This window comes from Gossypium raimondii, chromosome 7 (genome assembly GCF_025698545.1).
Source record: "Gossypium raimondii isolate GPD5lz chromosome 7, ASM2569854v1, whole genome shotgun sequence".
NCBI classification, from domain to species: Eukaryota; Viridiplantae; Streptophyta; class Magnoliopsida; order Malvales; family Malvaceae; genus Gossypium; species Gossypium raimondii.
This window is the reverse complement of record NC_068571.1, coordinates 8546873-8563059: the sequence shown is the minus strand read 5'-3', so window position 1 is coordinate 8563059 and position 16187 is coordinate 8546873. Positions and strand designations below refer to the sequence as shown.

The 16187-nt window shown below is 31.3% G+C and overlaps 1 protein-coding gene across 2 annotated transcripts; it reads left to right on the top strand.

The window, feature by feature from the left end:
* The first annotated feature begins 1976 nt into the window (after positions 1-1976).
* On the top strand, positions 1977-3542 carry LOC105802568 (cytochrome P450 CYP749A22-like). 2 transcript variants are annotated; one of them, XM_052633987.1, is made up of 4 exons: positions 1977-2189; positions 2311-2543; positions 2620-2995; positions 3070-3542. In XM_052633987.1, the coding sequence occupies exons 1-4, from the start codon at positions 2181-2183 to the stop codon at positions 3193-3195; spliced, it is 744 nt and encodes a 247-aa protein (XP_052489947.1). In that variant the 5' UTR covers positions 1977-2180; the 3' UTR covers positions 3196-3542. The 2 variants fall into 2 exon arrangements, with proteins under 2 accessions (XP_052489947.1, XP_052489948.1); XM_052633988.1 differs by having other exon boundaries at positions 1989-2235.
* The last annotated feature ends 12645 nt before the right edge of the window (positions 3543-16187 follow it).

The window sequence follows — 16187 nt, the reverse complement described above, 5'->3', positions numbered from 1 at the left end:
CAAGTCATCTCGAACCCTCCATGCCTGGTTAGCTGAAAAGGGCAACCTGGCTTGTTTACCAAGCTGACATATCTCACAAACACCTTCACTTGCACTAACTTTCACCATATCCTCTGTCATGTTCATTTTGTGCAACCAATCAAGTGATTTGAGGTTAACATGGCCAAACCTCTTGTGCCAAAGATCAATATTGTCAACTGAGCTTACATAGGCACTTTTCTCAAACTGACTCACATTCAGCATAAAGCATTTGTCTCCCATAGGTGCTGAGACAATCTCCCTACCATGTGCATCACTAATGACACAAGAATCATTCTTGAAAACTAGTGAAAAGCCTTTCTTAACTAGCTGGCCTACACTGAGTAAGTTTTGGTCTATTTCTGGCACATAGAGCACATCAGAAATTATTTTGTTACCTGAACCAGTGTGAATCACCACATCACCTTTGCCCTTTGCTTCAATCAAGTTGCCATTGCCTATCCTAACCTTTGAGACATAGCTCATATCAAGGTTCTTGAAAAGGCCTACATCTGCAGCCATATGGTGTGAGCAGCCACTATCCACAAGCCAACTGCTCTTGCTGTTAGCTGCAAAACATGAAGCTGTAAATACATGTTCCTCCTGAGCTTGGACATCCTCGGCAGACTTGGCTTGTACTGGTTGTGCTTGTGCCTTCTCATGACTCCTACAGATTTTCTCATGATGGCCATACTTTCTACAGCTCCTGCACTGAATATCTGGTCTTGTCCAGCAAAATTTCTCCCAATGATTGGTCTTTTTGCAGTGAATGCATGGTGGAAACCTCCTTCTGCCTGCATCTCTGTTTGCTTCTCTCCTTGCCTTATCTTTCCTTTCAAGCCAAGGTTTCTTAGCTCTCTAATTTGAGCTAGATCCTTCCCTGGTTCTTGCTTGGAAGGCTCCTTCAGGGTTCTCCTCCTGTCTACTAGCTCTCCTCTGCTCAAGTGCATAGAGAGAATTAACCAATTCAGACAATGAAATGGTTGTAAGGTCCCTCGAATCCTCCAGTGAGGAGATTTTTGGTTCAAACCTCTCTGGAAGAGTAGTAATCACCTTCTCAACCACTCTGCTATCACTGAAATCCTCTCCTAGGAGTCTTATGTTGTTCACAGTTGCCATAATTCTATCAGAATATTGTTTAACAGTTTCTGATTCTTTCATCTTTAGATTTTCAAACTCCCTTCTCAGATTAATAACTTGTTGCTGCCTGGTCTTATCCGATCCCATAAACTCCTCTCTCAGCCTATCCCATGCTTGCTTGGGAGAATTACATGCCATAATGCTAGTGAAAATAACATCTGACACTCCATTCTGCAAACAGGCCATAGCTTTGTGTTTCTTGGCTCGTTCCTCACCATGTTGCCTAATCTGAGCAATGGTAGGATTTGCTCTTAATGGTGCTGGCTCGACATCACTCTCAACTGCACTCCAGAGGTCAAGTGCTTGAAGATATGTCTTCATCTTGACAACCCAAATGTGGTAGTTGTCTCTAGCAAAAACTAGTGGTGAAGGAGGAGCAAAACTCATGCTGCCACAACTGACTTTGAAAACACAAAACTGACTTTGTTTTTGAAAACTAAAACATAAGCAACAGAGGTCCTCAAAGATAAGAGGCTCTGATTACCATTTGTTGGATAAAATGATAGCAACAAACAAGCAAAACACTAAGAGCATAAGCTCTATGAACAGCAAGCAGCAAAATAGGAAGAAAAAACATAAAGCATCAAGAGCATAAGCTCTTGGTTAACAAACAGAAAAGAGAAAAGAAAAGAATGTAACTGAATGGGAATAATTTAATTCTCATTTCATTTCAAAATATAAGTTACAAATTTGGAAATGTCAGTTACCTAATTTTATAACTGCTCCCATCTAATTTAGCAAGTTGACACTAAAGTATTACAAAAGAAAGCTGAACATTTTCAGCCATTACATCCATCAATTCAAATCCTAACTACTCTAAAGTCTAGTTACATTCAGACTTTAGTAACATTACAAAATGAACAAAGTAAACAAAATAAACAAAATGAAACAAATTGCTCCTAGCTTTGCCCGAGTTCTGGTCTGCTGTAGCTGCTGGTCTGCTCCTTGGCCTATTGTTGCATTGCAGTCCATGTTCAACAGAAGATATTAGGTGACGGGCTTGTTACAACCGAAAGTGAGAAATGGGCAAGGTAAAGGAAGTTGGCCAACTATGCATTTCATGGGGAGAGCTTAAAAGTAAATCACTAGTTGCTAATACAATTATGTAGTACAACGCTTACAAACTAAGATAATGGCCCGTGGTTTCTGCAGAACATGATTCTAGCAGTGGTTGTTAGCGTTGAAACAATGCTTGAGAAATGGAAAGGTCGGGAAGGAAAAGAGATGGAAGTGTTCCAAGAGTTCACATTATTGACTTCAGAGGTGATATCCAGAACAGCTTTTAGTAGCAGTTACTTGGAAGGGGAGAAGATTTTCGATTTGTTGACGAAGTTGTCACTAATTGCAAGCAGAAATGTTTTTAAAACAAGGCTCCCTATCATCAGGTAAGTAAGTTCATCTAAGCCTTACTTTGTTAATCTTAAAGACTTTAGCTTCCAATGGATTAGTTTGCTTTTGCAGCCGGTTCTGGAAATCTTCTGATGAAATTGAATCAGATAAACTTGCGAAAATGATATATGATTCTGTGATGAAGATTGTTAAAAAAAGGGAAGAGATAGTAACCGGAGAAGCTGACAGCTTCGGCAATGACTTTCTAGGATTACTTGTAAATTCCTATCATGATTTGGACGAGAACAACAAGCTTTCCATACAAGATTTGGTAGATGAGAGTAAAACTTTCTACTTTGCTGGGCAAGAAACAACTAATTCCTTGCTCGCATGGGCAATCCTGCTTTTAGCAGTACACACGGATTGGCAAGAGAAAGCAAGAAGAGAGGTGATTGAGATCATTGGCAAAGGAAACCCAAATTCTGAAGGGATTGCCAAACTAAAAACTGTAAGCAAACCATTCAAATCCTGATCATTTCAATTATTTTAGTTTGATTCCTTTTATTCTTTTTTCTCAAATAGATTACAATGATTATCAATGAAACTTTACGACTCTATCCTCCTGCAACTGGCACGATAAGAAAAGTAGAAAGAGAAGTCCGATTAGGAAAACTCGTCCTGCCTATTGATTTAGAGGTTAACATCTGAATCCATGACCCTGACTTATGGGGAGACGATGTTCATCTTTTTAAACTAGAAAGATTTGCTGAAGGGATTTCTAAAGCTACTAACTACAATGCGGCTGCATTTTTCCCTTTGGATTGTGACCACGATCTTGCGTTGGAATGAGCTTTGCAATCACTGAAACAAAAATTGCCCTCTCCATGATTTTGCAACGCTACACTTTCACCCTCTCCCCCACCTATGTTCACTCACCTTTACCACTTATTACACTGAAGCCACAACATGGGATTCAGTTGTTGTTTCATTCACTACATGATGATGCTTAAAATATAATATTATTACCAATAAAATGTGGGAACAGATCCTTGTAATGTTGATCGAGTTATTGTATTTTGCAACCGTATAACTATATATATAGTGTGGGGATTTCATATTGTTTTCATTCACTGTTGGAAAATATTCACACCACGTTTACCATTTTCTAACGTCATTTACTGTTATGTTAGTCTGTTATTGTTGGTTCCTCAGTCAGTCAAAATAAATTGTTCAGTCTTTTGTGGGTTTTCTTTTGTTTTTTAAATAGTCAGTTAGTGGATCTTATGTCCATGTTTTTCCCTTCTATGTAAGCCGCTCAGTTGCTAAAGTTAATTTTATCTTCGGTTTAGATCCATCTACTCTGTGTGTTAAGTTCCTTTCTAGCTTCTGTCATTCACTTCAAGATGATCTCTTGAAATTCTAGGTTGTTGATCACCAAAAATGGTACAATATGTTTAATAGAATGTGGATGAGAAACAGTTCCTTGTAGCGTTGATCGATACTGTACATTTCAACCATATGATGATATATAGTATTATTATTCTAATTTACTTTAGCAAACTGGAAAATAGCTTAAAGGGAAAAATATTTGAATAATTAAAATTAAATTATAAATTTTTAAAAAGGTTAAACTAGAATGTTATCATTTTATTTTATAGTTGTTAAAGAGATTGTATTGAAACTTCACCATTTTGAGAGGCAGTGAGCCTTGCCAATCCTTTGGTGCGGCTAGTGGAATGAAATGATGAACTTTTGATATTTTATTGGGATATATATCAAAATTATACCTAAATCTTTATTTAATGTATAATTTAATATATAAACTCTTATTTGATAAAATTATACACATGAAAATTTGATTGTGGTTAAAATATATACATAAAATTTTAATTTTGATTCAATTGTACACATTTAAAGAATTAAATATTTTAATTTATTTTATATTGGATAAGTACAATCATTTGGGTATGCAGTATGTACAGTAAAATAATGGTATATCAATAACGATATCGGTTGTTTGTAAAACTGATCAAATTATTATAAAATAAAGAGAGATTGAGAGAATAAAAACAAAGAAATGAAAGCAATAGAAAATGTACTTTATTGATCAAAGGGATGACTTACAATACTTCATCAGAGTCTCTATTTATAGACATAAGAAGTATAAAAGAAGTAGAGATCTAATTCTAATAACTATTAGAATTTAAAGTACATCAAAACTTTATCTTGATCATGATGGACATCCACTTAATAAAATATTCATAACACTCCCCCTTGGATGTCCATTGGTAGATAATGTGTCTCGTTAAAACCTTATTAGGAAAAATCCAGTGGGATAAAAATCCTAATGAAGGAAAAAAAGTACACAATATTCTATTACAAGCTGCCTCGCTAAAACCCTCTACTAAGAAAACCCAATGGGACAAAACCTTGGTTAAAGGAAAAGGGTACGTCTTGTTTTTAGACTCCCCCTGATGACAACATTATATTACATATTTGAGTCGACGCATTTCAATCTTGTGTAGTAGTTTTTCAAATGTTGAAGTTGACAATGCCTTAGTAAAGATATCTGTTAAATTATCACTAGAACGAATTTGTTGAACATTTATATCACCTCTGTTCTTAAGATCATGGGTGAATAATAAATTTGGTGAAATATGTTTCGTTCTATCACCTTTGATGTAACCACCATTCAATTGAGCTATACATGTTGCATTATCTTCATAGAAGATAGTTGACATATTTTCTTGTAAAGGCAAATTACATATCTTCTGGATATGTTGGGTAAATAAACTTAGCCAAACACACTCTCAACTTGCCTCATGCATTGCAATTATTTCTGCATGATTAAAGAAGTGGAAAATAATGTTTACTTTGTTGAACACCATGATATGGCAATACCCCCACATGTAAATAAATATCCTGTTTGAGATTGACCTTTACGTGGATCTAATAAGTATTCAGCATCAGCATAGCCAACTAATATGGATTTTAAATCATTTGAATAAAATAACCCTATATCAATGGTCCCTTTGAAATATCTAAATACATGTTTAATTTCATTCAAATGTCTACATGTTGGAGAAGAACTAAATTTTTCTAACAAGTTTACAGCGAAAGCTATATCAGGTCTTGTGTTGTTTGCAAGATACATAAATGCCCCTATGGCACTTAGATATGGTACTTCAGGACCAAGAAACTCTTCATCATTTCAGAAGGACGAAATTGATCTTTATTCACATCTAACGATTGTACAACCATTAAAGTACTTAATGGGTGTGCTTTTTCCATGTAAAATTTCTTTAATATATTTTCTATAGAAGTTGATTAATGAACATGAATTTCATCTTTTAAATGCTCGATTTGTAATCCAGGATAAAACTTTGTTTTTGCAAGATCTTTCATCTCAAATTCTTTCTTTAAACAATTTATTGTATTTTGAAGCTCTTCAAGAGTTGTAATAATATTTAAATCATCAATATAAACAATAATTATCACAAAATATTATCCAAACCTTTTTATAAAGACGCATGGACAAATCGGATCATTTTTGTAACCTTTTAACAAGTATTCATTAATACGATTGTACCACATACGGCTAGATTGTTTTATTCCATATAAACTTTTCTTTAATCTGATCGAGCAATTTTCTCAAGAAACTCTATATCTTTTTGGGATTTTAAATCCTTCAGGGATTTTCATATAAATTTCACTATCAAGTGTACCATATAAATAAGATGTAACAATATCCATTAGATGCATGTCAAGTTTTTCACGTACTACCAAACTAATAAGATATCTAACCGTGATTGTATCCACCACAAGAGAATATGTCTCTTCATAATCAATGCCAGGCCTTTGTGAAAATTCTTGTGCTACAAGACGAGTTTTATATCTTACGACTTCATCAATTTCATTTCGTTTTCACACAAATACCCATTTATTTCCTACCGGCTTTTACACCTTTAGGTGTTTGGACTATAGGTCCAAAAACTTCACGTTTAGAAAGTGAATTCAATACTTCTTGAATTGCATCTTTCCATTTTGGCCAGTCTTTTCTATTTTTACATTCCTAAGTAGATTTAGGCTCAAGATCCTCATTTTCTTTTATTATTTCAATAGCAATATTATAAGAAAAATTGTTGTCGATAACTACTTTTTTTTTCGGTTCCATCTTTTTCTCGAATTGACATAACTTGTCGAGATCTCTTTAGTTTCATCATTTCCATTTTCACTTTTAGATACCTGAATCTCTTATTAAGTTTTATAATTAGTTATGTTATGGGTCTCTTCAAGAACCCCTACCTCCACTATATGACCATCTTGAATGTTTGTTGCTTTTCTTTTACGATGATTTTTATCTTTGGAATCGATCCGTCTTCCATGCTTCAGGCATGGATTACTTTCTTATGAACTAATAGTTTGTCCTATTAGGACATCAATTCGTATTGGGGCATTTTTGGCTGGTATGTGAGATTTAATGAATCTGGTAGTTGATTTGTAAAATGAATCATCTATTGAACTTCTGGTTCACATTGCTTTGTACAAGGATCTTAGACATTGATAATTCATTTCAAGTATTTTATTAATCTAGTTTTTTATTCTCTTCCCCTAATGTTGGGAAAACTGACAACTCATGTCATAACTAAATATCGAATTAATAGCTCAAAAATATTATAAGGAGACTCATATAAATATAGAATCTCAATCTCTTATGATCACCCATCTTTGTGCATTGTGGATGTGCAGTTGGAACATATACAGCAAATGCAAAAATTGTAAGATGGAAAATATTTTGCTTTTGACCAAAAATCAATTGTAATAGAGAGTATTTATAATTTATTGGTTTGATGCGTACAACATGTAAATCAATACATTCTCATGCTGAAATAGAAAGTTTTATTCTCATAAGTAATGATTTAGCTATTAGTTGGAGGCATTTGATAGACAATTTAGCTAAATCATTTTGTGTGTGAACATGAGCTACAAGATGTTCAACTTTTATCTTAATTGACATGTAATAATCATTGAAAACTTGGGATGTAAACTCACCAACATTAGCAAGATGAATTGTTTTACTTGCATAATCTGAAATTAATTATTTAAACAAGTAATCTCGCAAACAATAGGTTGTGAGTTGATAACGTATGTGATTATTTTGTAGATGCATCTACCAAAATCATATAATATCAAAATCATCTACATGGTGGAAGAATGGACCCATATTCATTTTAGAAATGCAATATATTAAATCTCAACTTTAGCTAGTGAGTTTCTAACAACCAATTTTTATTGAGAATAAGCAACAAATGATAATTCTTTAAATTAAAGAATCTTCTGGTTCTTTAATGGATTTCCATATGAATTCTCAATTAATTTTCGCAGCATATATGATCTAGGATGATCTAACTGGTCACGCCAAGTAGTAAATGCATTTGTATCAGTAAACTTCTGGTTTACTTTAATATGTGTTTCAATTGTACTAAATTGTAACAAATTGACAATTTTATTATCATTCCTTTTAATTTGTATCCATATACAAGTACTATTGTGACATTTACTACTAGAAATGTCTAAATCAATCTGAAGTTTATAATGTAACCAAGTCAATAAATATAATTTCTAAATAATTATGCGTAGTATTCGCTTTAGGGAATATGCAAAAGTATTCAAATTCCCAAAAAAATATTAATAACAAAATTTGAGAGTGGATCTTATTTTTCAGGTGTACAACAGGTACATAGCCAATGACTTCTCATGCATAAGTTTTCTCTCTTGCAAGTTCTCATCAGTAATATTTTACCACGTAATTTTAATTGATAACTTATTCTAAATATTGTAGAGTTATACTCATAGTTTTTTTTTAAAAAAAAACTTGCAACTTTAGGTGCATCCAACCATAATAAGCTTTAGATAGAATTATCAAATTCTATTGCTCATGAGTAGATCTTTCACAGTCAAATATTTTGCTTTGAACCCTTTAATAGGGATGATGACAAAAGAATATCACAAAGATTACGAAATAAATATAAATTAATAACCCGATCCCTTTTTATTGATATGAAATATAATATTTTACTCATTCACAATCTCAATATGAGATCTATTACAAATAACTTTTAAAAGTAATGCATTAACCATCACAAATTTTGTGTTTTTAGATAGTGATATATTAGTTCTTCTAGGGCTTTCAACTAATTTTGTACTATCAAATATTGGAATAATATTTGGTTGTTTCAGTACCAAATAAGATAAATATATTCTATTTGTAAATAGAATTCATTACTACATTTTATATCATTCCTCAAAAAGATTAATGATTCAAAATATTTGGGCATAGGCCTCATATGTGGCCAATAATCTTTCATATCACATTGATAACATAAGTTATCTTTAGCCTTTGAAAAGTTATCTTGAGAACTCTCATTGTTCTCTTATTTATTACTATATTCCCACTTTTAGTGGTCTATGAGTATATCTTTTATTTTCTTTATGTTTACATTCACTTGAGGAATGCAACAAATCTAGTAGGACGGACTTATAAACATCCCAATAGATTCTTTATTTCATAATCACCATCACAAACATGCATGAGATTTCAAATCAAAATATATTTATTCATGTTGTCATGATTAGTCTCTAATTATAATAAACATGATATAATAAATAAAACATAGTAAAATACACCTAAAGATCTTTAACATCATTGTCATCACCTTGACTATTATCACGTGCACTATTGCAAGTAGTAAAACAACTTTGTTTTTGTAATAACATTTATAATCTAACTGTAAAAATCATTTAATAAATAATTAAAATTTTTGTGTACGATGCTTGAAAATTATCCGTACACATTGTACCAAATTTCAATATCACATATATATTATAAAATCTTATGTTGCTCTAATAAAATATTTATAAATTCAATTTAAAAGATATCATACAATCATTCAATATTAGCAAGTTAATAAGACTAAATAGATCCTACCAAATTTCCCTTTAATCAACAATGGTAGGTTAATAACACTTTCCACCATAATTAAAATTTCAAGAATATTTAATAACAAGAATTTAATAATCAAAACATCTAAATATTATGCATAATATAACTTAACTAAAAAAACTTCAAAAGAATGATTTACCAAAAATAATAATAGATAAAACATACCATATTAATAGCAAACATATCTAATTAACAATTATGTCTTTTACATAAAAAAATTAACCTAGAAAAGAAAAATCAAATACCATCAAAATGTGAAATTTATGTCCAATAAAATTAATAGTAGTCATATCTTAATTTAAAAAGAACATGTGGTTGAAATATAAAAGTTTCTTACCAAATCTATATTTTACCCATGCTTGTACAATAAATCAAAGATCGAGATTAAGAACCATAATCCATTCTGAGATTGAATCTTTCAACATCCCGAAGATGAAGTTGTAAGGGTGAAAGTTTAAGGTGAAAAAGAAATTGATTTGTGAGATGACTTCGAAAGATTTTGAAAAAAAAATAGAGAATCATTGTGCTGATAACGTGCTATAAAATAAATAGAGATGGAGAGAATAAAGAACAAAGAAAATATGAAAGCAATAGAGAATGTACTTTATTGATCAAAGGGATGATTTACAATACTTTATCAGAGTCTCTATCTGTAGGCATAGGAAGTATAAAAGAAGTAGAGATCTAATTCTAATAACTATTAGAATTTAAAGTGCATCAAATCTTTATCTTGATCATGATGGACATCCACTTAATAAGATATTCATAAAATAAATGAATATTTTATGTGTAAAATTGAATAAAATCAAAGTTCATATGTAGCTTTAAAGTTTATCCCTATTTAAGCCTTTAGTTAGCGGATCTGCAATGTTATCTTTTGATTTTTCAAAATCAATATAGATAAGTCCGTTTTAGATCATTTGTTTAAAGGTATTGTGTCGACGACGAATATGTCTCGACTTACCATTATACGTTACGCTAGCAAGACACCCCCACACTTTCAAGTGGTTATAATATGTTTTTCTACCTTCCCATAACTCATATGGTGTCTTGTCCCTTTTCTTGTGGGGCACCTTATTTAAAAGGTAATTAACTCATAGAAACACTCCCCCCACATTTCATGTGATAACCTAGAGCTTTCTAGTAGCACGTTTATCTTTTCTCTTAGAGTCTGATTTTCTACTCAACTATTCTATTTGAGGAAAGTATGGTGGTGTTATTAAGTTGTGTACAGTATTGGAATGATTCAGTATATTCACCACCACGATCATTTAATCTTTTTATTAAGCTAGTTTTCAACTTCTTGCTTATAGAGAATAAATTCTTTTCGTCTTAGCGCTAAAGCAACTATACGTAGCAATGAAGATAATAAACATTTTATTCCTTCCTCTCATTTAAACAAGCTTTACAAACATTGCTATGCATTAGATCAAGTGATTTATTGACCTTTGTTAATTTTGCCTCAACATATGTTTCACATTTATAATTATAATTATTATGAAACAAAGGAATATGCTCTAAGTTAATTTATGTACGTAAAGTATCATAATTAATATGTCTGAGCCTATTATGCCATAAATTAAATGACTTAAGCATATAAATAGAAAAAGAGCAACAGCCTTATTCATAGTTTTTCTTTTACAGAGATAGCATTTAGTTTAATACATATCCCCTTTCCACAAACATTCCCCTTTTAGAAAGAACATTCTTATTCATATTCATAGTTCTTGCGTATGTTAGCACATAATTCCATATCAGACACTTCTTTGGAAATTTCTTCCACAACATTGGCCTCGTTAGCTCTAACTTTTTTTGGGATCCTATAGTCGAATAACTTGTGCCCCATCTTGTTGCAATTGAAGCATTTTCCTTAAAATTTTTGCTTCTTGGAAACATCACATTTTGGTCTCAGTTTAGACCCATTCTGTGGTTGGTTTCCCTTCTTAAAGTCTTTCTTGACTTCTACGACGTTTGCCCTAGTAGCATTGTCATTTGTTGCTTTGTTAAGCCTCTTTTCCCTACCTCTATTGTCTTCTTCAATCTAAAGTTTTACAATTAGGTCTTCCACTGACATTTCCTTTCTTTTGTGCTTTAGGTAATTCTTGAAGTCATTCCAAGCAGGAGGCAACTTCTCAATAATGGCTGCCACTTGGAAGAATTCACTTATTCTCATCCCTTCAGTAAGAATTTCGTGAATGATAGTTGAAGTTCCTGCACTTGATTCACAACTAATTTAGAATCAACCATTACAAAATTTAAGAAATTAACAACTAAGAACTTTTTAATTCCAGCATCTTCGGCTTTGTATTTATGGTCCAACGATGTCCATAATTCCTTAGTTGTTTTCTTAACACTATACACTTCGTACAGTGCATCCGACAATCCATTCAAGATGTAGTTTTGGCATAGGAAATCTAAATGTTTCCAAGCTTCAACAGTAGTGAAAGCGGTAACTTTTCGATTCTCCTTTATTTCAACTTTTTATTATGGTTTTATTTGATTTTCTTATTTGATAAATTAATTATAAATCATTCTATTTATATTTTATTTCATATGTGTTTATTTACAATTAATTATATGTTTGTTAACACGTGTTTTGTCCAACAATCTTAAGATAGAATTAGCCGCTCCTACGGTACTTGGAGAAACGTTGGTTGAATGTCACCCAAGATACAACAACAATAGTAATCAAAGTAATAGCACCTCTACAACGTTCAATGAATGAACTTTGCCTTTTTCTATCATTGGAATATTTTAGAAATATGGAGAGGCAAAAAGAAGAATTTTGAAATGAACATAATATAAAACATTGACCAACCAATATATCAATAAACAAATAACATTTGTTTAACTAGTAAAATAATACCCCAAAACAAGCAGAAATCTTTATGGTTACATTGAGCGCCTTTTAGAAGGTAAATAATTTGTCAAGAACTTGCATCAAGTCAAGAAAATAAATCCATGATTAAATAAAGTTATATTTGAAATTAGATTATACATCATTTTACTAAGGCATATAACCTCTAAAATAGAAATTTGTCAAAAAGGGAAAAAATAGACATGATTTTAAAAGACTTAAACATTAAGTTCAGTTTGACAAAGTAAAATAGAAATTTATCAATAATAAAATATCAATATGAAAGCTTAAAAGCAAGTTGTTCTTATTTGGATTTGCGTGCTCCCTTTTAAATTGTTCTTGCATGTGCCTAATAAGATCATCACTGTATATACTGGTCTTCATTAAGAACACCAACAATAAAATAAAACATAACTATAGTTAGATCTAACCAAATAGTGTCTATATAAGAATCTGCCATACACTATACATTTTTACTTTTATCAATACTAATGCTATAACAAGAAGCAACTCTCAAACAAGAAAAAGAAGTACAAATTATTACAACAAATAGCAACCTAAATATTATAAAATCTTTTATAATAGAAACTAGAAAGGATCAAGTGGATTTTAGATCTGACATAGAATCACTAATACAGATCAAATATATATACACGTGTGTGTATCAAATTTAACATAGCATCAGCAGAATAGATCAACAAAGATAAATAAATTAATAAAAGATTGATGAGGTTAAAATTTAAAAATAGTATTAATCCTCAAATTTAACCAAGAAACAGGTCAAATGATAGTTTACCAAAAGAGGAATGAAGTTGCTAGTTTTACAAGCATATGGAATATGTGACACCTTATATCTGAACCAATTAGAGGATCCTAATATAAAATGCCACATTCAAATGTCGAAACAACCTATTTTACTATTGTACTTTATTGAAATGGTAGTGTAGTGGTAAAATTATTATTTTTTAAATGGGCAGCCTTTCTGTTTATTTTACATAAAACCCATGCAAAATTTAGATTTCACAATATATATATATCCATATTCAGATCATCTCCCAAATCAAATCCTAACACTTGATATTCAAACATACAACAAACTAAGTATATCACATTAAAATCATTTAATTAATTAATTAATAATATTACAATTATAGAAACCAAAAGTTAATTTTTTTTATGTCACAAATACATATCTATAGCTAAATGACTTTACTAAAAACCAAGTACATGCCAACTTGAAACAAAACAAAATATACAAACTTTGTTGAGTCTAGGATTTGTCGATTGGATGCTGATGACTCTGAGTACAAAATCTTAAAATACGCCTAGCCTACATATGAAAACAAGACCATTTGGTGAGTATTAATTTCAAATGGTATTACTATAACTTACTCAATATAGCGTGAAATTTAAATAATTGGACTCAATTGATTTGTTTTCTTCCTTAGACCAATTCAAGTATGTTTCATATTAAAGTTTATCCAATACATTAATATACACATGTATTCCAAACAAACCAAATGCGATATTGTAACTGACCAAGCTATTTTAATGAACTTATTAACACTTTATGCTAATGATGCACGCAACCTTATTCGGTTTTGTCTAATTTTGTCTTATTGCATTACATTATCAGTTTGAATCAAACCGTTCTTCATGTTCAATATTGATTTTCACTAATACATAGCTCGAATCTAAACTAATTTATGGATCCTATTAATACTATAATTTGACACCTAGTTCCTCATCGACATGTCCCGAACTAAACAAATTGCACCCAGTGTTCATTTATTAATCCGAAGCAATAATCGTGCCCAACACTCGTCGCTACATTCGATGGTTAGTGCGCCCAATGCTCATCGACCTATAGTCGAAGTAATTTTATATTGGTACATCTGACGTAAACAATTTGCGCCCTGCGCTCATCGACTCAGTCGGAGTAGTAATTGTGAAAGCTATAGTTGGGACGTTTGAAGGAAAATGTGTTTAGTGCTCATCGACTTATAGTCTAAGCAATTATTATTATTTTACTCAATTCTATAACTCATTAATTATTCTCAACTTTACCCAATAATTACTACAACAACCCATAGTTTAATTTCATTTTCAGTTCAGTTTCCATTCCATTAATCTCAATAAAAAAACCTTCTGTTGAATGTCATTTCATATAAAACATGGCATGATTCATCTCATGTTTAAGCCAAATGTGCAACTTTACTAAATTATACTATTTCAAATTTTATACAATTTAACTCTTTATCACAATAATCAATCTCAATATTGTATTTCTAATCAGCCACTCATGTGTAACTTCCTCTATTTTGCCAACTTACCTAATAATGAAATTAAAAGGAAAAATAAATAAAGGTTGAGTTATGGTGATACTTACAAGGAATTTCGAACTACTCGTTGATGACTTTTGCTTTTTCCTTCGCTTTTGAAGAAACCGAATCGTCAGTAGTTATGAATTAACATATTCACACAATTCACAATCAATTATTATCTCAAAAAAACTTTACATTTCATTCAATTTAAATTCTTAAAACCAAAACAAGCATAACTCTCCGTTCTAAGCGTTGATTTATAATCCGACTTCATTTCCTTTTATTTTAGACCCTCTATTATCGATTTTTAGCAAAATCTCATAACTATACTTGAAATTCACTTTATTTTTCAGGTGAAAATCTAACATCTAACTTCAAAATCTAGTCCTTTTCATGTATATACTAAAAGTCTATCAATTTAACATAAAAACATAGAAAAATCATTAATGATAACTTTCTAAAACCTTAACAGTTTTATAAATTGATACACAAGTTAGTTAAATTGTGATCCCCGATCTCAAAAACATATAATTTATAAGAAAAGTAAAAAATTACACTCACCAATTTATGGGTTAAAGCTTGAAAATCCTAAGCAAATTTCCTTTGTTTCTTTTCTTTCTTTTTTTTTTTCTCGTGCGTGGAAGGATGGAGAAGACATATTCTCTCTCCTTCCACTTAAATCATTTCACTTTATTATTATTTTTCTTTTTTAAAAATAATAATAACATAACAACATTTTCTTTTTTGCCACAAATTTGGCATGTCTTAATGTCATCTTAATTTTTGGGCTATTAGCTATTTTAGTCCCTTTAACTATTTTCAAATTAAAATTTATAGCGATCTAACTCTATAATTTAATCCTTGGACTAGATTAAATACTCAAATCAACTAAATTACTTATCTTCAATTCAATTCATTTATAACATAACTTTATACAAATTTTTATTAATTATTTACAGACTCGATTCATTAAAACAAAACTTGAAACCGTATTTTTCGACACCACTATATCGGGTTGTTACAATTTTCTCCCTCTTAAGAAATTTTGCCCTCAAAATTTACCTGGAAAAAAGGTAGGGGTATTGGGATTTCATTGTTTCCTCTGATTCTCAGGTCGTTTCTTCTACATTATGATTGCGCCATAGAACTTTTACCTGTGGTATACGCTTATTTCTTAGCTCTTTCACTTCTAAAGTTAAGATTTTCATCGGTTCTTCCTCATAATTCAAATTACGTTAAACTTCAATTTCTTATACTAGAATCACATGAGATGAGTCAGAACGGTACTATCTGAGCATGGACACATGAAATACGTCATGAGTCTTTTGCAATTCCGGTGATAGGGCTAGATGATAAGCAATTGGTCTCACTCTCTCAATAATTTCATACGATCCTATAAATCTAGGACTCAACTTTCCCTTATAACCAAATCGTAGGACTTTCTTCCACTGGGAAACATTCAAAAATACTCTTTCTCCCACTGAATACTCAGTATCCCTTCATTTCAAGTTCGCAT

Excerpts from the sequence above, each read along its gene's own strand:
- LOC105802568 (XM_052633987.1), top strand. Across the intron at positions 2,544-2,619 it reads ACAAGGCTCCCTATCATCAG|CCGGTTCTGGAAATCTTCTG; the intron begins GTAAGTAAGTTC and ends TTGCTTTTGCAG. Across the intron at positions 2,996-3,069 it reads GGATTGCCAAACTAAAAACT|ATTACAATGATTATCAATGA; the intron begins GTAAGCAAACCA and ends TTTCTCAAATAG.